At 42.2% G+C, this 26,958-nt stretch overlaps 1 protein-coding gene across 4 annotated transcripts in view; it reads left to right on the forward strand.

The window, feature by feature from the left end:
- Positions 1–26,958, forward strand: part of slc12a5a (solute carrier family 12 member 5a) — a 178,741-nt gene that overhangs the window by 110,461 nt on the left and 41,322 nt on the right. For all 4 annotated transcript variants that reach the window (XM_086149828.1, XM_086149829.1, XM_086149830.1 and 1 more), the window contains exons 2-3: positions 15,191–15,291; positions 16,259–16,396. In XM_086149828.1, coding sequence (XP_086005954.1) covers positions 15,191–15,291; positions 16,259–16,396 — 239 coding nt within the window. The remainder of the gene's footprint in view (positions 1–15,190; positions 15,292–16,258; positions 16,397–26,958) is intronic.

A 26,958-nucleotide genomic window follows, 5' to 3' on the forward strand; every position in this document is an offset into this window, starting at 1 on the left:
GCATTAAACAGTAAAATTAACGTGACCCAGCCAAGCGTTACCTCCTGATATCACTACCCAGACATCATTGCAACATAAACAATTTTTTTTTCACAATTTTACACAAATAAGAGCTGCTGACAGATGTAATCATAGTTTTTATGTAGCCAGTGCAAATATTGATCACATAGGACAACAACGTCTTGGTAACCCGGGATTCCTTTAAAATGATTTTTTCCACCCCCACACTTATGCAAAGTCGTATTAATGCCCCTTTTAATCTGATCCGCCTTTTTTTTTTCCTCTCAAAACGTCACTTCTGTGTTCATTTTCTCCCATCGCTCAACTGACCGGGCATTCACCTCGGCATGTTAGATTCATGTTCTGCACCTTGCCTTTTTTTTTTCCCCCAGCCTAGAGGAGAGTTTAGGGGTGAGAGGAAGGACAAAAAAGGATAGAGAGGTGGGAAGGAGAAAAGTAGAGATGTGTGGTTCTCTCCTCCCAGGTGTGAAACCACTTCTCTGCGGTCTCTTCATTTAGCTTTTTTTTTGGTTTGTTTGTTTGTTTTTTTGGCTCCAAGAACAAAATAAATGAGGAAAGGTGCTGAGAGAGGAAGATGCTGCCGTCCCCGGGGGCTTTGGCTTGATTGCTTTCCATCTGACTTGTAAGTGAGGGAGAAAAAGGAATGGGGAACTTGGTCATAGCCAGAGGGGTTGGTGGGAGGTCAGACAACTGAGAAAACAATCAGGGGCAGGAGGGCTAATGCATTAGCACGCGTTTTAGGTGTAATTTAATTACGGTTCACTCCTTAAAGTCATGCCACGGCAAGTATGAACAGGTCTGCGGCGGCACAGGATGGCGGGGGAATCTCTTTCTAGTCATTCGTATGAATTCACAGGGATACCAATGGATGAAAAAAATGTGTGAAAAGATGCAATTGGAAACTGAAAATTTATTCTGATGGATGCGTGCAATCATTTTTTTGTCTCCGTCCAGCAGCGGTAGATTGTAAAGAAACTCCCAATGGTGGAAGCTGGTTGTTTAAATTTTTTTTATTATTATTTTCTAACTTGTTGGGTCCAGGTCAGGGATCGATACCATTTCCAATGAAAATCTTTCATTGATTATCTGTACCAGCTATTGTTCAATAAGGGTGGGTATTGAGATTTTAATATATTGTCCAATATTCAGATTGCGCTAAAAACAAACAAATAAATCAATGCATGACCAATATACAGCTGTATTTGGGATTAGATAATGGAAAATTCACTAATTCATTATCTTTTCCACTTGTCCTGCGTTCAGGATAGGCCGGGGGGCAGAAGCCTATCCCTGCTGTCATTGGCCGAGAGGTGGGGATCCACATTGGATCACATCATCACATTTACAGACAAACAACCATTCACCTTCTCGTTCACACATCATATAGAGGCATATCGTTCACTCTCTCATTGACAAAGTCTTTAACGTCTCATAGGTTTTTTAGACTGTAGGAGGAAACTGGAGAACCCAGAGAAAACCCACACGGAGAGTATATGCATGTAACCTCCACTCAGAAAGACCCCCTGTTTGAATCAAACCAGGAACCTTCTTGCTGTTAGGCCCCTTGAATTAAAGTCTTGTGGTTTTAAAAATATTAAAACACAAGGTATTTTTTTTAACCCCATAAAATTGCTTTGAAAGGTAATATTGGCAAGTATTTGAATGTATTTAATATCATAAAGTAAATACATGGGGGGACCGAACATTTGTTTGTTTGTATTTGTTTTTGTTTTTTGTTTTTTTTTTCTTCCAATTTTAGTCTTATATCTATGCAGATATGTTACTACCATTAAAGATTGCAATATATTTTTCATGTTTTTTTTTTTTTTTTGGTCATTTTCCACATCCCGTCATAAGTAATTGCCTTCGTTATTTTTTCATTTGGTTAGTGATGCATTTATATTTGTGTAAGCTAAATAATGGACAAAATAATCTAAATGTTGCTGTGCATCCGAGGAGGTGCAGTGAGCCCTGATACGGCGTCTGTTTGTTACAGCAGCAGCAATTCTAACTTATTATTACTGTTGTTTGATTACGGTACAATTACAACCCTATTATCTCTCTGTTTGACGGCAGGGAAAATCATTGGTGTGTATCTATTTCCTGATCACTAAACATTTGTTTCCTTTTAACGTCAGTCAGCACTTTCATTATCTTATTCAATTGCCCTTGCGAATTAATGGTTTTCGGGGAGCTGCAAAAAAGCTACGAGGCCCGATTCCGTGATCAGCGGTTGTTTTTAATACGTTCAACATGAAAATTAACAGACACAGCAGTCTTGCCGCGGATTGGCCAAGTCTCTGCTTGTACATCTGCCCCTCAGGTGTTAATTTGCACCTCCATTCACACCTCCGGCGTTCAGTCGTGGAGTCACGGACCCAGTGAGATGATTGGCTTCTCACCTTCGGGCGATCTGGCAATCACACGCGTTGACGGAACCCCATGGCTTGGACCCGTGATCCAAGATTGGCGTCCAGCTCTGCATAGCTGAGACCTACTGCCCTGCATAAGCAAATTTGCAAAACGGAGGAAAAATACGGATAATATCGAATAGGGATGGGATCAGATTTAATTGGCGCTGATGCCATTTTGCAGTACAAGTGCTGCGTCAATCCTTTTATCGATTCTTGTAAAATTTAAAGTGGACCTTTATATAGGTGCTTCCAGTCTAGACAGCATTCTTTGGGATTGTGTGTTTGAAACTAATGGCTGCTCGGGGAGCCGCGGGTGAGGGAGCGATGTTGGCATTTTTAGGAAAATGTACTCGTCGAACAGCATCAAACTCAGTTTGCTCAAAGGTATCCATGGCGGATCGAGATTTGAACACCATTTTTGTTAAATTTTTTAACGCATTTTCATTTTTTCACAAGAGACTGGTGCAAATATAAATAACACGATTATTTTTGAATATAATATAATAAATAATAAAAAATAATTTGTGTATGATAAAACTCGTTAGCAATCGACTGGCGACTGTTCCAAGGTTAACCCTCGCCTCTTGCTAAACGAAAGCTGGGTTCGATGCAGGATAAGCAGTAGATGATGAATGAATGAATGATAATGAATGAATGACCCCTCTAGAGCGAAAACAAAGATCTAGCTTTTTGCTCATCAATTGCCCTAAGTCAATAGCTTTAGCTAACAAGAGATTAGCCAAGGCAAAGATAGGGCTTTTTAAGGTGGACTCATAGTTGCAATTCACACTCACGATACTTATCAAAACACGTCACAGATCCATGTTGCAAAGCTGCCGCCCAAATTCAACACAACACAACACGATTTCAACTTCTCCTCTTGTCCAGGGTCCAGGCTTCGCCGACCCTCCCTCCTCTCCACTCTCTCTCTCCCGCTTTCATATTATTCCCACTCACCCCCTCATCTAATCATGTCAACCTTGTTGTCGGTGCCCCTTTTCACCAGAAGGGTGCCAAATGTAATGAACTGATAGCACCCAGCTCCCGACGTCTGGCCCTGGCACCACCGCACTATGAAGGAAATTGTGTTTCTTAGTTAAATTGCCCTCCTGGCTTGTGATAAATCGGGGTGGATTCCTTAATCCTGCCGCCCTGTTCTCATCTTCTATTCTAACTACATTGTTGTTAAGAAGAAAAAAAAAAAGCAAGATAGCAGGTGTGGAACACATTCGCTCCACAACCAATTACCTCACCAGTGTATAATCCCACCCAACCTCCTCCCTCCTCCCACTCGATCCCGCTCCCTCCCTGCTGCTCTCACTCCTTCACCTCCACCCACGCAAGTCTTTTTTTTTTTCAATTCCTCCCCTTCATGCCTTCCCGCCCCGTTCGGCTCCGTGGCTCACCAATTACGGCACCGATAGCACTGCCTGCAAGTCGCTCCATAAGGCCCCCTCCTTGCACGCTGGAGATTTGCAGCCGGCTGACGTGACGGCTTGTGTTTCTCCCACCACCGTCACCCGGGGGACTCCGACAGCCAGGCTCCAACCGGACCCGGTGTGAAGTAGCTTTATTCAATGAGCTGTTTGCTCCACTCTCCCTGTGCCGGCATCCTCAAAAGACTTGTGGATGCCAAGTTTAAAAGTTTATGATCTCCCCCTACTCTCCCATTCCTTCCACTCTCCCACTCTGCCCCCAAAACACTGGACTCTGATAATATATTGTACTATTTTGCACTTTGCACTATTGCTATTTTTGTTACAGTAAAATCCATTATGCTGCTATTGTATTATATACTATATACTGACTGCTTTGCACTGAACTGTAGTCAAACCTCTGCCACAATAATGCAATACATATACTCATATATTTATATTTATCAATTCTTTTGTTTTCTTTATGATTGTAAATCCATTTCATTCTCTCACCCGCTTTCATCATGCAGCTATTGTATGGTTTTACTCGCTGTCTGGTTTTTGCACCAAACTGGACAGAAACATCTGTTGCTACTCTCTAAATCCTAATTTTATATATTTATACTGCTGGCCTGCACTCTACTTCCTGATATATGATGTGTAGTAATTCAACACGCTTAAGCAAGGGCACTGATGTTTTCTAATCTCGTTCTGTTGTCGCATAAAGGGAGATACTCATCTGGTAACTAAAAAGCACGGGAGGTGATCAAATGGTACGGTAACGGGAAATTGATGCAGAGCCATGAATTGGATTCTGTTGAAGAAAAGCTCAATCCTCCTTTTCTCTCTGTGTCTTCAACCTCCTCCAAGCTACATCTGCAGCTCACGCTTTGCCAATTGGAGACATTAACAAATTAGGAAGGGGAAGGACGGGTCGGTTTTATTTATCACTTTCGTCCTGCTTATGATTGGGTTCTACACCTGATGTCAGACAGGGAGGATGCTGCTGGGAAGGCACAGCGGGAGGGGACATTAAACAAAAATGAATCCTGACGTGCACCGCTCGAGGCGAGGCGGTGGCGGCGGGGCTCTGAGGGGGGGAATTGGGAAATTGGGCCGTGCCACCCATTCATCAGAAGACCGTGACTCGAGTAGGAGCCTGGTCAACATGCTAAAAGCTGCCGCGCGTTGCTGCTGGACATGCACCGGCACCCTCCAGCACCCTCCCGCACCCCCCCCTCAGCTTTCAGCCGACAAGCCGCCTTCCGCTTCGGGGAGCTGCAGGCTGGTTGGGAGGGGGGATCTCTGCTGGGCGAGGGGATGGGGCCGTGTCAGCCCCGCACTATGCGAGGCAAGGCAGCATTAAAATTCATATTTGGCTGAAGTGGCGGCTTGAATACTGATCAGGGTGCAAGTCTTGTCCTGCAGACCTACTAAAAGGATTTTTCTTACACACACAGCTCCTTCATCTTCGCCTCAAAAATGGCACTATAAAAGCACCATGGGTAAATTAAAGCAACAGCTAACGGCTGGAAGAATAAACCGGAGAATCCACGAATCATGAGATGCCGTTACACAAGGTTGTTGTGTCTCTGATGTGGCGCTTGACAATATCTATTTATGAGTTTGTGTACATGTGCGTGGGAAGATGTGGGCATATTACCATATGCTGTTGCTATATTTTCCTTACGTACATGATGTCGGTGCCTTTTGAAAATCTGTAAATCATTTGTATATGCGGCACTGGGGAAAAAAAAGCTTATTCTTTCTGAAAAATCGCTCTGAATATCAGTAATGCCCCTGTTTCTGGAGTGATAGCGGCAGATTGGACCAAGCATTTCTGCGTGAGACAACTTTACATCTCCAAGATGTGATTACAAGAAGACTTATAATTTAAACAAATAGTCACCAAATCTAATTTTTTTATCGTTCTTCCTTTTTTCACTCCTACATTACATTAAGTCAGATTTGTTTAGGGTTATATTCGGCACTTAGCAACACCAATAATTGGTGATTTTTTTTAATTTTTTTTATGACATTTTCCACACTGGTCTGTTAAATGAGAGAATACTGAGAGAACACTTCAATCAAAAATACACACAGCAGTAGCAACCACAGCAGGTTTACCATAGATAGATAGATAGATAGATAGATAGATAGATAGATAGATAGATAGATAGATAGATAGATAGAATTTAATATTATATATATGATATCTATATAGAAACCCCTAACACTTAACCCCAGTTATGTGTTAACGGGTAGTTTTCGACCCGTGTCTTAAATGTAAATTACGTTAAAAACGATTATATTCCATCCTATCTGTTCACCATCTCTTGGTTACCTTGTTAAGCTATATTGTCTATGAAAATATTTTAATTTAATATTAATATTTTTGCTGTTGGCCTCTGAGCCTTTCTTTGTCAGTATACCCCTCAATTTCAATAAGAAAAATAGATGAAAAATTAACCTCAGGAGAAACATATAAATTAATAAAAGGCCCTTAGGTTACCTGACTATTACTGGGGGATATTAGAACACGTCTCTGATAAAAAATTGTTTTATGTATTTTCTCATTTCAATATTATTGCCTATAGTAATGTCTGTGGTGTTACGGGTCAAATTCGACCCATATATATTCAAGAAAAGGCGAAAAGTATTTTTGTTCAGCATTAGAACTTTAATGCAAACGGTAAAAAACAATAAAAAAGCAGAGCAACCAACGAATCAGGCAAATCCAACAGTCTCTGTGTGCAAGAGCATGCGTGTTTCTGTGTGTGATTAGATGCATGTGTGGCAAAAAGTTGACATTTTTAATGAGGTCTTTGTAAATATATGTCTTGCAATTGAAGCAGAACACATTTGTCTTCTTGTTCTTACTGCTTGGACAGATTTGACATTGCTTTCTTTACAAATCAGATGATCTGAGTGGGATTGTGGCTATGGCTGCTTTGGTTGGTGTTGAGGCAGGACTGGCTGAGGAGGGTGCTGGCATTGATGCTCTTTGTGTTGCTGATGACGTGCACGGAGTTCTCTGTGGGCTCTTTCACTGTGTGACCAAGGCTGCAGCTTTTGGGTCTCGGGGCGCCCGTTCCTTTCACTCAAAGTCTGGCGTGACGAGGGATTTTCCCAAAAATACAACCATCGGCCATCTCCTGGTCATTGGCTTGCAAGTGTAGGTGGCAGTAAGTTTATCCAAGTTGTCTACTCCTCCTTTGTTTTTGTTAAAGTCAAGGATAATTTGGGCCTGTTTGTCACTTCCGGATATCACAGCTGCATCGTTGTGAAGGGTAGACATAAGTAGCACACTCTTTCCTTTTCTCGGATAATATGAGACAACAGTGGTGTTGTTGGTAAAAATAAACTTTGAGGAAAGTGGAGCCCTGTCCTTCATCTGCAAGATTTCAGCAGATAGCTCAGATTTATTTTTCTTCACTGTGCCCACCATTGGAAGTTTCCTCCTGAGAAGCCCTTGTCCAAGGTCATAGCTGGTGAAAAAATTGTCACAAGTGATATTGTGATCCTTAAGTCCAGCAGTCATATCGTGCACATGTTTTCCTTGTTTTTTCTCAGGGATGCCACTCGCACCCCTGCCTTTGTAAATCTGTAGATTCCAGGCATAGCTGGTTTTTGCATCGCAGGCAGCCCAGATCTTTATGCCACACTTCCCTGGTTTACTGGGCATGTATCGTCGGATGGGGCATTTTTCTCGGAAAGGGACAAGACGTTCATCCACTGTCACCTCTGGCCCTGGGTTGATAACCTGTGGAAGGAGCTGCACCCATCTATCCCAGATATTCCTGATGGGGGCAACCTGATCAGATCTTGCTCTGGTATCTCTGTTGTCAAACGTGAGGATATATTGATATAATTTGAAAGGTCTGACGTGACATGGTTGCACAGAAAATATTTCTGCCTGTCGATGCATCCCAGAGACTTTCCGTGGCCTCATTACAGGATCGGTACACTTCAGCAAGAATAAGAATACCAATATAAGCATCCAGGGATTCTGCATCACTTTTTCTCCACATGTTGCCTCAAAATATGTCTTAGTATCACTGATTCTCATTGGAGCAAACCTTGTGATAGCAGGGATCATTTTGATGACATTTGCAACAGTTGTCCTGGCATGTACATCATGAGGTAATTAGCTCCAATGGATCTCAACATTTTTGGACTTATCTTTCAGAGGGAGCAGTTTCATCACCGGCGACATCCTCATCAGATGTGACTGTTTCTCCTGGGTGATATTCTACATTGCCCTCCTCCTCAAACACCTCCATATCACTTTACTGCTCTGTATGCTCTCCTTCATTTTCGTCAAATGAGGTCCACGGTAAATCTTCTCATTTTTACAAGCTGCAAACTGAAGATGTGCACTCTGCAAGACACCAACACTATACTCAATAGACCCAACATGTCTGGGCGTGCCTGTCTTTGGTTGGGTTTTTGTTTTGGGTTTGTGCAAGGGCTGTTGACAGTGCACTCGTGATATCCGTTTAATTATCAGTATTTTATTTTTCAATCAGGTCGCCAGAGACACCAACAACACAAGTGCCATAATTTCAACCGGAGCATTTCAAAATTTAGGAATGTTTCAAATTTCATTTTCATTTTGTTAAAAAAAACATCCTGACAAATTGAAAAAGCCTTGATGCAATAAACACATTTTTATGGTTCTTATATGCATTTAAAAACAAAAATGGGATGCTGCCGACCCCAACATAGGTCAAAGGTGGAAATTTCGGACAGATCCGAACTCAACGCCGGCGACCTTCTGCCTTGACAGGCAGAGTTGATATCCGTCATACCCATTAGCAAGGACACTAAGAAAAGGAGCACCACAGTCTCAACAGGCCTGGTGTGCATTCAAGGCCACCTGGTTTGTTAAAACTACAACCCTTATTTCTTTGTATTTATAATATTTATTTAATGCATTGGAGTATCCCCTGCAACACACTGAAAGGGGTGGACAAGTGTAACTTTTCCAACTACATAAATTGCCGGATAAAAGTTTGGACACAGTCATGATGTTCAAGGTCATTAAATTACCTCCTGACAGGGAGCTGGTAAATTGTACTGGGCTGAAATATTGTGGAGTCATGGACCGAGCCGGGGCCTCTTTGGCTCTAAATTAGTGATTAGGCAGTCAGCATCACACATCATTCAAAACGATAAGATGTAGCCTATTAAGGTCATTTAATACCTGGAATAGTCCAAAGTGACAATGAATCATTCTTATGTGATCACTGGTACTGGGGATGAATTTCCTGTGAACAAAATCTCCTTGAGGTGCCCTCGAGGGGCGTTTAATGCAGAGCTGAGCGTAGTCCAGGCCACTGGCAATGAGGGAAGCTGAAAAACACAAATCGTGAGCGTCATACCTCCTGCTGTTCTGTTTTAAAGCTAGTTTTTGCAAGCTGAATCCCCTGGATATTTCTATCCATATTCATGGAGTGCATGCAGTTTCTCTTCACGAACATGGTATGTGAGCACACAGGACATCAAGCAGATACGGCACCTGGATTAATCGAAGCTGGCCATTACCCCCGAAGTGGACAGGCTAGTTGCAGAGTAAAACTCCATGGCAACCGACGCGGCCCCTGCTTTTGTGCAACTGAGTCACGGCGGGGCTCAGCTAGGATGACTAGAAAATCCCAGCTTAATCTATTAGCCCGGTTTTGCGCTACAGCCCTTCGTATTTGTGAGGGTCGGGATTCGCGCCAGGTGGCACAGCATGCGAAGGACCAGTCCATCGACAGACTCACTCACTCAAAAAAAAAGGTTTAATTATTATTTTAAAATCTCTCGGTCTGCAAAAATAAATGATTTCCATTGACATTCTGCCCGAAAAAAAGCAAAATTGCGAGTGAATTTTATTCCTGCTTTTAGTGAGGTTCAATAAAAGCCCTCCATCCTTGATCTGTAAAATATTATCCTTCTTACTGTGTACAAGTCAGACATCCATGGGACTCTCAATCCCGATTTGTCTGGAATTTAGATTATAGTGGCCTTAATCCTTCACCTGACTCTCCAATATTCCCTTCCGAAACGGAGAGAAAGACCCAAACCTTGATTGACAGACGTGAATTAATATGTCGCTCTGGTGACGTAAAACTGAGAAAAGAGATTTAGTGAATGAACCCTTGACCTGCTTGGGTTTTTGCGATGAACCAGGAAACAATAGCGGGGACGGCAGCCAGAAAATCCATGTATTTGAATTGTTTTTCCATTAAATTTCCTCCGACATGACCAACAGGGAAGGGAGATTCTTTATCTGCGTAGCTCTTTTGCCCCGACTCATTGCAGGAAACAGCGAGCGTTCGATTGCAGAAACAACCATGTGGCTCCCTAGCCGCTGTTGAGTCAGCTCCTCGGAAGCCGGGGCTCCGGCAGTTTTCCGCTTGAAGTCAGTCTCAAGCGATAAAGAGCCCTGTGATGGTGTGACACAGAGCAGGGGAGGGGAAGGGAAGGGGAAAAAAAGGACAACAGAGTGCGAGAGTAAAGAGAGCGAGGCAGCAATAACTGTGACTGTCATCACCTCGGTCACTGCTGCACAATGGCGATCAATAACACAAAGTCAGATACCTCTCACCAAGCGCTCCTCTGTGGCTCAGTCTGGAGAACTATTGGAAACCAAGCGACTTTAACACACTCGCAATAAAAGTTACTCGGACAAGTATCCTGGTGAGGCTCACATTGAGAGGGTCTCTCTTATACACTATATATTTTACACATTTTACACATTTGAAATACATCAGCGGGGCTCACTCAAGTATGTTTGCTCTTATCGTCTGACCAAGAAATAATTCTTGCGTCGTATTTTCTGGTCTTTGGAGAGTGTGCTATACAAGAATATTTCATAGAACTGCATTAACGCCAACAATGTTCCTCAATATAAGCAGTTCGCAATGGTTCACTGACCTCACTTGAGCCCCAAGTGGCCATAGTCACATATAGAAGTTCTTAGATAGAATAAGTAATTTCTTTTGACACCAAAATGCTATAGGACCTAAATGATTTACATTATTCTAATTTATTTTGTTGTATTCTATTTTATTTTATTCCATGACTTCAGAATTCTTATAGATAATTCTTCATAAGCACCTTTTTTGTGTGTAAAAAATGTTGGGTTACCTCATTAAGCCGAAGTCAATTTTTCCACATGTACTGGACATACAGAGGAATCGATAAGACTTTTCTCAAAATCCCATGGTGACATGAAATTAACAAATTAATAAATAATGATTTAATAATAAAATACTAATGTGTTCAAATTAACATAAAGTGCAGTTACATTAAACAGTCAACATTAAACTATGAGGTATGAAGTATAAAGTGAACGCAGATACTGACTGATATTTGATTGTATTAGAGAGAGTAGCAGCAGAGTTTTGTTTTTGTTTTGTTTTTTTTGTACAGTTTAGTGCAAAGGTCAGACGGTGGTACCATAATGGTATACGGTGCAAAAGCAGAATAATGGTTTTCTCAGTGCAAAGTTGCAGTAGTACAAAAAAATTTAAAAAAGTGGTAATGTTTAGATATATGTTTTGAGTCCAGTAGAGAGCGGGGGAGAGTTCGGCATCGAGGGAATGAAAGGGGTTTTTGAGTATCAACATAAAAGTAAATCTTGATGCCCTCATGAATCACCCGGCTCGTCTACCTTCTTTGGTGTTTGTTTTTTTCCATCTATCCAAATATTTACACTTAAGATGGAGCATTTGTTCAGATTTTTGGTTTCCCCTCATAAATGTCTTATGACAGTAACATGAGGAGAAGAGCGAGGGGAGGAAAAGTTCACATTTTGATTTCGCAGAAGCTTCGACAGACAATGCCACACTCAGCGAGATGCAAACTTGGAATTTTGACCAGATAGCGAGAGGGTTTGATAGTGAGAGCCATTGTTGGAGGCATCCTATCAGATGGAAGGAACGGGTGGGAGGGGGAACGCGGTCCTCAACTGTTTTGGAGCTCTCGAAACACTGTCATATTTCCAGCGAGGGGGGAATCCATCATCCCTTTCATGATGGAGTTTGAATTCTCAAGTGGTGAGGAGAGACGGGCTGCTCATAGATAGAGGACTCCGGGGCATCAGCCCTTTGGTTATGTGACATTGTGTGTGTGTGTGTGTGTTTCTGTGTGCAATATGTACATGCCTCCACCATCAGTAGGACGTCCTGAACCCCTGGCAACTTTATAATTTCAAGAGCCTCTAAATTAGATGGAAAGAAACCGTCAACACAGACCTCAGAGCCATGTTTTCGTCACTCTTTTTTTCAGCACCTCTTTTTCTTTGTTCGAAAAAGCCTTCCGGGAATCCCATTTCCGCTGCCGCTACCACCACGGTTTTCAGCCGCTGCGAATAACGTAACTGCTGTGATTCTGCATGACGGCACTCGCTGACAAACGCTGCAGAATGTAAAAAGTACACGGGGGGAAACAGACCGCAACACTCTCTACTTGCATGTTCAGAGAGGACGACGCTTCAATAATTCACCACTGGTAAAAATTTAAGCGCATCTGATAAAAGAAAGGAGAGGTTCTCTCCTCTTGCCAGACCCCAACAGACAAATTCCTTCATTTCATTTGCGTCGGACTGTCGGGGTTGAACATGGTGGGTTAGATTTTAAGCCAACCCGCTCCCAGATAAAATGCAACTGAATGCGTCGTGAGTGATTAACAAATGTATACCAGGAGGTTCCCGGGTGGTGGCTCGATCTACTGCAGCGGCCCTGCCAGAAGTCCATTGTCATTTCTTTTATGAATGTTAAAGTTATAATTGTTTCATGTTGGCTAATTACCACGCAGCTGTTAGCACAACTATTATTTTTAGTTTCCGATCATCGGTGCCCAACCCCCATACTTATCTTATCCATCACACTGAGCTCGGATCCGTCCAAGGCAGTGTTCCCCTGTCACTGCTGCCAAGCGTTAGCCTGTAGGGGAATGCTGGGTTTCTGTAAATCATCTCCAATAGTTTTGTGTTAAAATCACACCGGGCTTGACTGGATATTGTCAGTTATTGCGTAATATTTGCGATGTGAAACTGAAGCATCGGTCACTGGCAGAAATTGTACTTCATTAAACAATCTCTAAATCAATGCACTTTCAAGTTGAATCAAAAGAATTTTTTTTTTTTTTAATGAAAAATAATGGCCTCTGCCTGCCATAAATATTTCATTCCATTTGGGTCACTGTAGTGTACAGGCTTGACTTTCAATAGGGGAAAAAAATCTTTGAAAAACAGACTAAATAATCCATACGTGGTGAAAAGCTTTTGCAAGACGTTCCTGCCTCCCTTTTACCTGCAGGTCAAAGCGATCTGAGTCTTAAGTGCAGCAGAGGCTTTTACAGTTTGAGTCGGAGCCGTAAGTGTGCCCGCGCCCACCCCCGATGCCCCCCCCATCCCCCACCCGTCCGCCGGCGCCCATCTGAAATCAGGCTGCTTTGTCTTCGTCCGGGTTGCATCGCCCTCCCTGCCGCTCTCGCCCTTTTCCGTCTGCGTCGCTCCCCATCTTCTCAGCTGCGCCCTGTTCTCCATCTCTTTGCGTTAACCTGGCCGCTGCCCATTTCTTTCTTTTCTTCTTTTCCCAGCAGAGCCCCGCCTCCCTGTCTGAGCGGCCCCCCTTGCTCTCTCTTTGTAGGACAGTGTTCAGGCTCTTAGCGTTGCCCCCTTCCCAGACGTCATGGCACACGGCTGCGGCATCCTGGCTATAAATAACTTGGTCTGGCAGAGTTCTGTCCAAGACAAGCCTCGGAGCCAGAGGGAGAGCAATCTGTCGTCTCCCCGAGGAGACGCTCAGAGGGGAAGGCGTGAATAAGACAGCTTACACTGAACCGCCTTTGCCTCCCAGACCTTCATTGTGTTCGCCGAACAAAGTGATTCCACGAAACGTAATTACTTTTCTTGACAAAAGCAATCCTGTTGGGAAGTACTACAAAGTTGAGGCCCTCCAAATTGTGGCCTGCACAGTAACAAATCGGTCGGATCCGAGACGGGCGATTGGTGTCATTTATACCTTTTTGTTTGCTTGTTTGTTTTCTTTTTATTAATCATTATTATTTGACCTTAAAAGAAGCAACATAGCAAATCAATTTTACTCATCTAGCCCTATTCACTGCATCACCTCTCTCGTGCCAATAAACTTCATGTCCCCCGGCCATTATTCTCCTATCATAACTCAGATTCCCACAAGCCAAATACATGCAGTTGGTTCATCAGAGACCCTAAATTGACCCGAAGAGTAAATGGGAGAGGGAATGGTTTTATGTCTCTATATATGACCTGTGAATGAGTGAGTGAACGGTTCTATGTCTAGATTCGACATATGAATGAACAAGTGAATGGTTATATGTTTCTTTATGACGTGAATGGAAGGGGCAACAGTTGTATGCCTCAACTGGCGACCAATCCAGGGTGTACCCCTGTTTCTCGCCCAATAATAGCTGGGGTGGAATCATCAAGCCTCAATCCGGCCCATATATGTTTCTATACAATGCATGAATGAGTGAATGAATTGGTTTATGTTTCTATATGACGTTTGAATTTAAGGTTGAATGGTTGTTTTTCTCCCTCTTTATGAGACCTTATGATCTACTGCCAACTGGATGAACCCCACCTCTCGCCTAATGGCAACTGGGAAAGGCTCCAACCTGCAAACCCCACAGAAAAAAAACTGTAAAGATGATGAATGAATAAATGGATGAATGAATAAATGAATACACAAACAAAAAAATTTGATGAAGTCACACATGCCATTGGTGGTAATCTGTTCTCAAAATCAGCTGGAAATCAATGAGCTAGTTAATGATTGTCCCTCTGGAGACTGATCATCAAATCAATTACTCTCCCAGTGCTTAGACGGATGGAGCCAAACCAATATTGTTTGTTTTGGAGATCTTTTATCTCCGATTGCCAACATGGAGACGGATGCGTCTCGGCGGGGCCGTGATTGCCTGCAGTGAGCCGTCACCCCGAATAATGCAACACTGTTCGTGCAGATGTGTGTTTCCAGCCTTTGAAGCATTGTATCTCTTTGACGAACTGACACTTTGTCAGTAAATCAGAAGTCAACTTGAGATCTTCCAGCTCCTGGTCTTTACTTGTGCGCTGTATGTATAGAAGAAGTGCACATATTGGAAATGTTCATGCCATTAGATATGGACATTTTTTTTCCCCATATGGAGACAGCAACTCCTGCTGGAGGGTCCTGTCTGGCAAATGTAAACAATGAATGATTTAGGAACGCTGTCCATTTCTGAAACCCGTCAGCCGCCAAGATGTAGCCTTTTCCGGCGTGGCATCAGTGCTCTGACTGATGGTGAATATTTTTCTTCTAGGTGACAGTAACCCAAAGGAGAGCAGCCCCTTCATCAACAGCAGTGATGCCGCCGCCGAGAAAAGCCAGCAGTACGACGGCAAGAACATGGCCTTGTTTGAGGTACGGTCCAATACTACAGACATGCACTTTATTTTGTTGGCGCTCACAGCGAGAGGCAGGAAGCATTCAGTCTCACCATTCAGCAGCTGAATAGAGGTGCCCCGACACGGATTGATGGAGGTGATTACTGCGTGGAGAGCACATGGGAACCCAAAAGTGCATCTTGCCGCACCGCATGCAAGAACCCAGGGAGGGGATTGGCCCCAGTCTGGCACAAAAGTATTCACATTGTCACTTTGCTCATTTTATTTTTCTTATTTCTCATTGAAGATAAGAGAAAGTGAGCTTTCGTTGTAAAGAGGACATCTGAATGCAGGAAACGGAAGAGTCGCTTATTGTCAATATACTTAAGGAAAGCCACGCATCCCCAGAATGCTCTTGGCCTGTAGTTTGTGGCTGTAAAGTTTCATGAGTCTGCGATCATTCAAGCCGTAGTGTCGGATTTATATGCCGAGGTCAAATCTCCGAAGAAAAATAAAATGGCTACCGCCAGGACCGTCGCCGTATGTGCGAGCACCGCTCGGCTCATCAAGTCCCAGCACTTGAGGCGCGATTTATGCGCCTCAAAGTCTGTCAGGGGAGCCGAGTATGCAGAAATATTCAAATGCACCATTTTTAGAAACCAGTTAAATAACACATTTTCAACATGCGTGTAGAATAAAGGAGGGGTGAGGGCACCAAATGTCAAGGGAAATGTATAAATTTAGCATGAATGTTAAATAGAGGCCCAGAAAATTATTTTTCATTCCCATATTCGGGTGTAAGAGTTCAAATCCCCCACCTCACATCACGGCAAAACCACACTGTAAATTCAAAATAAAGGCCTTGCAGGGCAGTAAAGTTAACAGTTTGTTCGCTCTGGCTACACAAAACCTAAAATGTGGACAAATCTACCATGAATGTCTTTTTTGAGGAGCTTTGCCAACAATGACAAACACGCCGGGTGTGTGTCGTTCTGGGCGCGCAGGAGGAGATGGACACCAGCCCCATGGTGTCGTCGCTTCTCAGCAGCCTGGCCAACTACTCCAACCTGCCCCAGGGGAGTAAGGAGCACGAGGAGGCCGAGAACAACGAGGCCGAGTCATCACGCAAGAAACCCGTCAAGGTATCGAAACGAAAAACATGTGTAGACATGCATATATGCATGCACTCTCTCACACACACACACACACAGCAGGTGCCATGTACATCATATGGATGGCTTATGACTTTGAAGTTTGTCTGGTTTTAGAAAGTAGATTGTGGTGGAAAATAAAATCTAAATTCCAATATTTAGGACAGGAATTTAATTTAATAGTACTTAATAAGGTGTTCCTTCCCCCTGTTTTACTGCTCTCCATGTTATGTTGTTTTATACCTGTCTGAGCTGTACTTTTTAAACTGTAAATTACAGCTTTCAGTTAAACATAAGAGCCCTGTGTCTCAGGGTCTGAGGGGTGCGAGACGTGATCATAGCAACGCCACTTAGATGTCACTGTGAGACACATTGCGAGTCTCACGGTGTCGCGAAGGCTGCAAAAAACATGGAGCAATTTGAAAATCAAAACACTGCTTGAAACACATTTCAAAGCCAGAAGGAGATGAAAGAGAAATATATTTAAATTACATGAGGGAAAAAAAAAAATCCATAAAAAATGTATAATACGTAATGTTCTGATGACTAGTTCCCAATTCATTTTAAGGGTAATTTCTTATAATTATAACTTTTGGATTCAATTAATTCATGATCTTTACCCTTTATCCTGCTCTCAGGGTCTCAGGGGGGATGGGAGCCTTTCTCAGCAGTCATTGGCTGAAAGGCTGGGCTCTTCCTGTCAATCACATGGCCAACTACGGAGAGAAATTGTTTTACAATTTAGGATCACCAATGAAACCACTGCATGTTTTCGGAAGGAAAAAAATGGAGAAAAGCCACCTCATACATGTAGGGAGCATGCAAACTCAATAAAGAGAAGGTGTGCAAGCGGAATTGAACCAGTGACCTTCTTGCAGGAGGCGAAGTGCTAGCAATGCTAACATAGCGCTAAGAATCTAAGAATGGGAAGGGAAAGTATTGCCAGACTCGAATTTCTGATTTTTAAAACGTTGCCGTCGTGCACATCGCTAAAACCCTAACACACCGTGTCATTGTTTCCGCAAAAGAGCAAAGACGGGGTTTGGAAACGCACCGTGATGCTAATGGCCACCGAGGTGTTTGTCGTGTCATTGTACAAACACAAAACATTCCCGTTGTGTGTCTCGACAAACAGCTCCCTGCTCTCAGACGCACAACTTTCAAGAGTGTCGTTTTCACAGAAAAAGCACAACATTAGTAATTCAGCAAACTCAGAACGCAATTTTTTAATCCAGTTGTTGGTTTGGAGTACAATTAAAACAAAAAGAAATCTGTGAATCTATGTTAATCTTAATCCCTGTTTGAACCCATGTGAGATGCTGTCATTTGCGGTATCGGTGAATACTTTATCAGCCGTGATACAGAAAGAGATTTTTTTTTTTTGCGGGGGAAGGGGTCTTTCATAAACAAATAATTCACCAATCTGACAGCTTATTGAATCAAACTGTTCGCAGATTAATCCTCTTACCGTTGATTAACATTTTCAGCTGCACTGTTGTACCCGCACCTTGTTCCGCCGTTTTTTTATTTAAGACCCCCGCAGCAAAACAATATATAGTTCATACTGTTTTAATCAAAGCGCGAAACCTTGCGATCCTTGATTGTTTTGTTAATGCATTCGTTGCAGAGGCAGAATAAAAATGCGGCGGTTTAAAACTTGTCAATCATTCTCCATTGATATTATAAATCCCCCTCTTGTGTTACTGTATTGGATCTTAAATGTCACTCACTAATGAGTTCTTTCCACATTATCCGGCAGTTTTTTCTGCCTCTGGATGTTGTGGTGCCAGCGGGAAGGAGTTTACTTCGAGGGCGTTTTATTTTTTTTTATTCTTTTTTTTTCTCCTTCTGCTCGCCGCTTGATCGACAGATAGGCAGCTCCATTATTAATCCGGTGGGGGAACGGTGGCGTTGGCAGCATGGTGAGACGTGACACCGGTCAAACAGGAACGAAAGGAGACGATAACGGTTGTGGAAACGAGCGACGAATGGCCCACGTGACCAGGATGAAATGATTGACATTTTTTAGCGCATAAAAATAGAATCTCCAGACGCAAAGCAAGGATCACTTTTGGTTAAATATTTAACCGCACAAACACCCCTCGTCCCCTCGCTGCAAGACGTAACATCCCAAATCCAGCTCCAGGCAAATGTATGTAGTGTTTTAATCCTTGCAGTCTGAAAAACAACATGCACATTCTTCAGGAGAGTGGAAACAACAGATTATCGCAAAAATTACAGAACGCTTAGCTCCTCTTTTTTATTAGATGTACTAATTCTAGCCAGTGGAGTGGCACAGTGGTTAACGCTTTTACTCACAGCAAGAAGGTCCCTGGTTTGATCCCGACAGGAGGCCGTTCTGTGTGGAGTTTGCCAAACATGCAGGAGGTTCAACGAAGATCCCAAATTGCTCTGACAACAGAGTGAACGGTTGCATGTCCCTCCATATGGCCCCATATCGACCGGTCCAAGGTATGCCCGGAGTCAGCTTTAGAAGCCAAGCATCTATTTGATAGCACGATGACAATTTTCAAAATTTTGTAAATGGAATGGCTACTCCTTTTATACACTGTGTCCAAGATCATACACAACCATATGTCTATGAAGGTTTTCGATCATCCAGGTCATAGTTAATACTTGTAACGTTTTTCTGCAAAATATTTTCTGCAGATAACTGTCTGCAATAAAGTCTCACATTAACATAATAAGCATTTGCAGCTTAGACCAGCTCCCAACCCTGGCAGTTATATACAGAAAAGTCCCCGTGGTCCCTTCGAACTGAAGAAACATCTCTTATGAAAGGTGAAGAAATTCAAGTCCAGTTGCCACAAAAAGATTTCGACAAGAATCAACCATATAGCGCATGACACAATGAACATTCATCTCACGGTTGATATACATATATATATATACACACACATACTGTATTACTGTATATACAATGGGGAGAATAAGTATTTGATACACTGCTGGATTTTTGTTTTAGATTCAGTCACTCACAGTTGAAGAGTAACTATAACAAAAATTACAGATCTCTACATGCTTTGTATAAAACACTTGTATGCACACACACACACACACACATATATGTATATATATATACATATATGTGTGTGTGTGTGTATATATGTATATATGTATTTATATATACCATCATGCATTTCAATAGCCATTGCATGTTTTCATTGATGTAATGTGCCGTGCAAATATTCGCGTCTGAAAGTGTTTATAAAATATCACCTCACGTTGCTTCCCCCTCACTGTAAAAGTGAGCAGGAAGTAGTGAGGCAGTGAGTGAGTGAAGCCAAGGCGCAATCTCACCCTCCCTCCCGTTAGAAGTTCGCTCTTCTGCTGCCGGTCCACCTTGATCTGGAGTGATTGCATTCGTCTCTTCGCCTCCCGGCCGGCGTCGCTTTCACTCAGACGGGTCGTCCCTCTTCCCTGCTCACCTTGAAACAAATCACAGGCAATGACCTTGGTTGCCGCCGCACCTATTTGACCCTCTGTCTAATTCTTCAGCTGCGAGTCCAGATGAGAGGTGGAGATATCACGCGGAGTGTATCCTCAGATGTTTAAAAACAGAGATAAGGTGTTCGGGTACAACTGACCTCACGACCATATTGATTCTCTTCTGTACCCTGCTCAGTGTATCGTGACCAAACTGAATGTAATTCTTTTGCTCCAAATTATATTTTGTAGCGGGTTTGCAATCATATAACATTAATATCAAAATGCTTTTTAAGCACAAGATCCTGAAGGAAATTTGATTGGTCTGCAATGTTTCTTGCGTGTTTGTAGTTACTAAAGCATCACTTCTGTGCTACAGTTTTAAGATTTCCTTTCCGAGAGCCACTTTGTAGTCATCCTGTTCCCTCTGTGATGCTGATGTGCCAAAAATGCGGTCCAGAAAATGCAGAATCCAGAGAGGTTCTTCTGCTTTTTGATGAAACAGTGATTGATTGATTTATTCATTCATTCATTCATTCATTTTCTCCGATAGCACTTATCCTGCGCTCAGGGTTCCCCCTGACCGGTCACCAGTCAATCACAGAGCCACAAATCGAGACATGCAACAATTCACCCTCTAATTCACACATATTATTCAGACATATAATCATTCACTCTCATTCATAAGTCATATAGAAACAAACAACCATTCCCCGTCTCATTTACACATCATATAGAGACATACAACCATCACATCCCATACAGTGACAGACGACCATTCACACTGAAACATTCACTGTCTCATTCACCCTGCTGGGCAATTTAGGAGCCACTGTATGTTTTTTGGACTGAGAGGAAACCTACACAGACACAGAAAATGCAAACGGTACAAAGGGCTCCATGTCAGAATCCCACCAAGGACCTTCTTGCTGTGAGGTGGAAGGGCTAACTGCTGCGCCAGCATGCCTGAAAAATGCTAGTGTATGTTAGAATTGTAAGATGCAGGCTTGAATCATGATGTTTACAAATCTGAAACATACAAAAAATAGTCATTTTATAACAATAGCTATGATTCTGTCCATTGGATTTTTAGGTTTTTTTTTTTATTTGCACGGAAACTCATAAAACACCATGATAATACATTAAGTACTCTTCAATTTGAGTTTAAAAGGTTTTAAAAAATTAGAAAAGAATTTTTAAGTTTTTTTGATAGTATATACTCAAATGCCTGACGGGAGCTTTGATTTAGAACTAAGTTTGATGGGGACAAAAAAATCAGAGTCTGAAAGATGAAAAAAAGAAGATGGAAAACAACACTTACCTGACAGGTAAACTCATATTAGTCACATGACAGCAGTGCTTGGAAAACAAATAATGTATTTATGTGGAGCTGACAATGATAGATGTTTATGCCACTCAAACTGTTACTGGTCATAGACTGCATACTTTATCTTATTTAAGAAAAATAATAAGCAATAGCAATGGTGTGTGTATACATATATATTTATACATGACATCTTAGCAAGCTCCCTGTTTTCATAATGTCAGGGTTTGAGTGTACATTGTTAGTGTCTTGTTGATGGCGCCATTGGCTCAGAGGTGTCAGTTTTTAGCGAAAAGATAAATAGAAATTCCTTCAGGCTGTCCTTCAGGTCAAAGATCTGCGTATTTTTGGAAACCCATAAACCTGCAGATGCAACAACCATTTCCTTTAAATATTTCTTGTCCTTTTTTTTCGAAGTACATGTGATGAGAGTGCAGTCTTTCTACAACAAATATATATTTTGTGTTTGTCATCCTCGTGAAACGTTTTATTTTTGTGTGTTTTTGTATCGCTGCTCCAATTTCGCCATTATCCAAAACAGTCCCCAGCCCATTTGTCTGGCTGTCTTCAGCTCAGTTAACCCCAAGAGCGGGTCTAATCTCCGCCCCGTCACCCCGACCCCCTTCTCCATCGCTTTAATTATGCACGCCGCGCCGAGCCGCTGCTTCTCCAATCAGCACATTCCACAGGCAATCTCTCCATCGCTATGAGAGGCGTTACATAAAAGCAGCCTGTGGCACTTTATTCTTCACACACCAATCTCTCTCTCTCTCTGTCTCTCTTCTCCTTCCTAAGTCGTGAGTGAGCGTCCGGGAAAGAAGGGGAGCGGCCCGTGTTTGTTGCAGTGCGAAGGCTTGGATTAGAGAGCGCGGCGGCTGTCTGAAGGTGGCGCGGGGTTAGGTTGAAAAAGAAGTCGAGTCTAATCTGCCAACGATTTCCCCTTATCTGGGCTCCTTTCCTTTGATAATGTAATAAGGGTCGGCTTATTTCCAATTGGACCTTTACGACACAGTTCCTTTCCGTAGGGCCGATGCATCAAAAGCTGGAATAATCAATTTTTTTTTTTTTTTAACGAGCACGTATCAAATTACTCCGCATAAATAAGAAGGGGTGCTTGTGATAAAGCCACAGACAATGATCACTTTTTCAGCTCATTATTTTGCTCTGCAGCGCGAGCCAAGAGATCATTTCCTGCGGCGAAAATACCGATCGGTCCGATTAGCCTCAGCGAATCGTGGATTGGAGGCCCTAGGTGCAGGTGAGGCACTGGGCATTTTGGGAAATGTGCCAAAATGTGGCGTCCCAACAATGAGGAAGTCATTTCCAATAATCAGCTATCCATTCTATCACTTAATCCAGGTTACTTTGAGAAGAAATATATGTTTGCATTATCAATGCCATTCAGAAAACATTGTCATTTTGTACTGCATAGATATATATATATATAACCACATCCATATATTATCTACTTTTCCTGCTTTTCCTGCATTTAGGGTTGCGGGATTCTGGAGCCTATTTCAGCTGCCATTCTGTGAATATATATATATATATATATATATATATCAGTGACGTGCAGTGAGGTTCATGGCTAACTTCCATGAGGCAGGAGAACTGCATGCCTCACTTAGTGGCTCTTTGCAACCATTTTATGATCGCTCAACACAAGAAACAGACAGTTGTTGCCAAAAAAAACACTGTACATTGGAACTGTACATATAGTCGTATATAATGACATATAGTCAATATTCATATATCAAATGTGTTTAAACATTTTAATACGGACTTACAGAGACAGCAATACGGTCTTTGGGCAGAGCATGGCAGCAGTCGGTTGTCATTGCGCAATCTACATTGAGGCTCAACAGTCTGCAGCCTCCCGCATGTTTCTTCTCAGTATTTTAACAGTAAATGTGAAAATCCAATGATTTTGAATAAAAAACAATCTAAGATTGGTGAAGGTAAATGAAAAATACCTTTATAGTGCAAATCACTGAGATATATATATATATATATATATATACAATGGGCCAAAAAAATATTTAGTTATTTAGTCAACCGCCAATTGTGCAAGTCTTAAGTCTCTTAAAAGGATGAGAGAGGCCTGTAATTTTCATCATAGGTATACTCAACACATTGTAGGATTTCCAATGTATTAACTGGTAAATTCCCCTGGAAAAATAAGTATTTGGTCACCTAAAAACAAGAAAGATTCCTGGCTCTCACAGACCTGTAACCTTTACTTATAGAGGCTCCTCTGTTACCTGTATTAATGGCACCTGTTTGAACTGGTTATCAGAATAAAAGACACCTGTCCACAACCTCAAACAGTCACACTCCAAACTCCACTATGGCCATGACCAAAGGGCTGTCAAAGGACACCAGAAACAAAATTATAGACCTGCACCAGGCTGGGAAGACTGAATCTGCAATAGGTAAGCAGCTTGGTGTGAAGAAATCAACTGTGGGAGCAGTTATTAGAAAATGGACGACCTTCAAGACCAGTGATAATCTCCCTTGATCTGGGGCTCCATGCAAGATCTCACCCCGTGGGGCGAGAATGATAACAAGACCGGTGAGCAAAAATCCCAGAACCACACGGGGGGACATAGTGATGACCTGCAGAGAGCTGGGACCAAAGTAACAAAAGCTACTATCAGTAAAACACTACGCCGCCAGGGACTCAAATCCAGCAGTGCCAGACGTGTCCCCCTACTTAAGCCAGCGCATGTCCAGGCTCACCTAAAGTTTGCATTTGAATGATCCAGAGGAGGATTGGGAGAATGTCCTTTGGTCAGATGAAACCAAAATAGATCTTTGTGGTAAAAACTCTACTTGTCTTGTTTGGAGAAGAAAGAACACTGAGTTGCGTCCAAATAGCACCATACCTACTGTGAAGCATGGGGTTGGAAACATCATGCTTTGGAGCTGTTTTTCTGCAAAGCGACCAAGACGACTGATCTGTGTAAAGGGAAGAATGAATGAATGGGGCCATGTATCGTGAGATTTTGAGCGAAAACCTCCTTCCATCAGCAATGACATTGAAGATGAAACGTGGCTAGGTCTTTCAGCATGACAATGATCCCAAACACCCCAGGTAATGAAGGAGTAGCTTCGTAAGAAGTATTTCAAGGTCCTGAGGTGCCCAAGCCAGTCTCAATAGACAGTCTTCGGAGGGAGTTGGAAGTCTGTGTTGCTCAGCGACAGCTCCAAAACATCACTGCTTTAGAGGAGATCTGCATGGAGGAATGGGCCAAAATACCATCAACAACGTCAGAAAACCCAATGAAGACTTACAGAAAACATTGGACCTCTGCCAACAAAGGGCACATAACAAAGTATTGATTAACTTTCTCATTCTGTCCCTCACCGTTGAAGTGTACCTAGGATGAAAATTACAGGCCTCTCGCATCTTTTTAAGTGGGAGAACTTGCACAATTGGTAGCCGACTAAATACTTTTTTGTCCCACTTTGTGTATGTGTGTGTGTATACGTACATAAGAATAAGAATAAGAGTAAGAACAACTTTATTTATCCTGAAGGAAATTGTTGTGCCAGAGTTTCAAGTAAAACATAACAATAATAAATAATAGTAGGAAAATAAATAATAGTAGTAATAACAATAATAATAGTATATATAAATATATACATGTATTCATAATATAAAAGATAAGAAAATAAAAATAATATTTTATATTTATATAGATTTTTTTTTTTTTCTTTAGAGCAGCAGCAATATACTTTGCTTTTTATCACACCCTCTCAGATGGAGGTTGCTGCGTGTATAAACAACTGCCACCTGCTGGATATACAGGGGGTCGAATCACACACGGTTGCTGTCATGTGAAGCACGGAAGAAAAAAATACAAAGAGAAACCATGTCGAAAAACCTTCGCTTCTTTTCCCGCATTTATAGGCATGACATTGTTTCACCAACCATTGCTGGAATTCACACAAACGCAGCATCGGATATATTCTCACAAGCCAGACATTCATTATTGTTTTTTTTTTTCTTTTCTCTGTGCCATCTTGTGCGTCAATGAATATAAACGAAATACAAGCTAAAAACCATTTAGCTTTTGAGTCCGGATATTTTCTAGCCCGCTGCCCCCGCTGGGAACGGGAACATTAGTCCATACGCTCTCCGTCCCTGCCTTTCACGGTGTAATGTTCTTCCACATAAATGTTGTTTCCCTCCATGTTTTATGGTCCTCCTCTTAGCTTTGCCCTCACCCTCACCCTCAGCCTCTCCCCTCCTCCACCCCGATCTCTCATTAGGGGCCACGGCTGCGGATCGCTTTCCTCATCAGCAGCCTTCTGAAGGATCCATCTTGGTTAAAGTCAGCGTGTGTTATATATTAGAACGGAGCGAGGAGGAAATTTCACCGCGCACATATTGTCCACTTAGCAAAGACACCAGGTTAATGAGGCTGCTCGAGCTTGTTCTTCTGTAGGAGCCCACAGCCAGATGATCATTCTCATTATTGATCAATGTGTTGATCTCTTTTTAATTACACTTATTTGTAACTTATTTGGTAAGGTGGCCGATAATGGTGCTCTCGCAATAGTTCTGGGACCAAGGACACACTGTCAACGGACCAATGTATTCATTTGTTCATTCATTATGTCTAATGCTTATGCTGCATTCAGCGTCAGGCGGCCGTCATTGGACAAGAGGCCGAGTTCTCTCTGGATCGGTGGGCAGTCGATCGCAGAGACAGCCGTTCACCCTTTAATTCACATATCATGTAAACATTTAACCATTCACCCTCTCATTCACTCATCAAATACTGAAATTCAGCCATTCACTCCTTCATTCAACTGCCGTATAAAGACATACAACCATTTATACACTAGTTCATACATTAGATAGAAATATAAAACCATTCACTCACTCATTCACGTCATACAAGGACATACAAACCTTCACCCTTTGATTCACATGTCAGACTTGCGGACAATTTTAGATCTAAATAAACCTCCTGCTCATTTTCGGGTGCCCTTGAAATAATCTCACTTATATACAGCTCACTTATACTGTATACTCTTCCTAATATTCTAATGTCAAATACCAATCAAAATGTTATAAAGAAATCTCTTTAGAAAAAAAAAGATGCCGCTGGAAAAATAATCTCATGTTCGGGAAAATTGAGAAAAATTATAAATAAGGTAAAATAAAGTAAACAAGATGCCGCTTCCTAATATTCTAATGTCAAATACTGTCTCAAGTGTCATAAAGAAATATTTTTCAAAATAAAAGATGCTGTTGGAAAAGTAATAATTTCACTCTTCTTCCTCTCCTTTCAGCTTTTCCCTTCAGGGGTCGCCACAGCGAATGAACCTTTTCCGTTTCACCCTATTCTCTGTATCCTCTTCTCTCACACCAACTTACTTCATATCCTCTCTCAATACATCCATAAATCTTCTCTTTGGTCTTCCTAGAAGACCTCCTGCCAGGCAGTTCCAATTCCAGCATCTTTTTACCAATTTATTCACTATCCCTCCTCTGTACATGACCGAACCATCTCAGTCTGGCTTCTCTGACCTCTCTAGAACATCTAACGTGTGTTGTTCCTCTGACTCATTCCTGATCCTATCCATCCTGTTTACTCCCAAAGAGAACCTTAGCATCTTGATATCTGCAACCTCCAGCTTTGCCTCCTGTCTTTTCGTCACTGTAACTGTTTCAAGGCCATACAGTATCGCTGGTCTCCCCACTTTCTTGTCCACCTTTGCTTTCATTCTGGCTGATAGTCTTCTATCACATAGTACCCCTGACACTTTT

This window comes from Fistularia commersonii, chromosome 7, assembly GCF_037954325.1.
Source record: "Fistularia commersonii isolate RoL2024-O1a breed Wild chromosome 7, RoL_Fcom_v1.0, whole genome shotgun sequence".
Classification (NCBI taxonomy): Eukaryota; Metazoa; Chordata; class Actinopteri; order Syngnathiformes; family Fistulariidae; genus Fistularia; species Fistularia commersonii.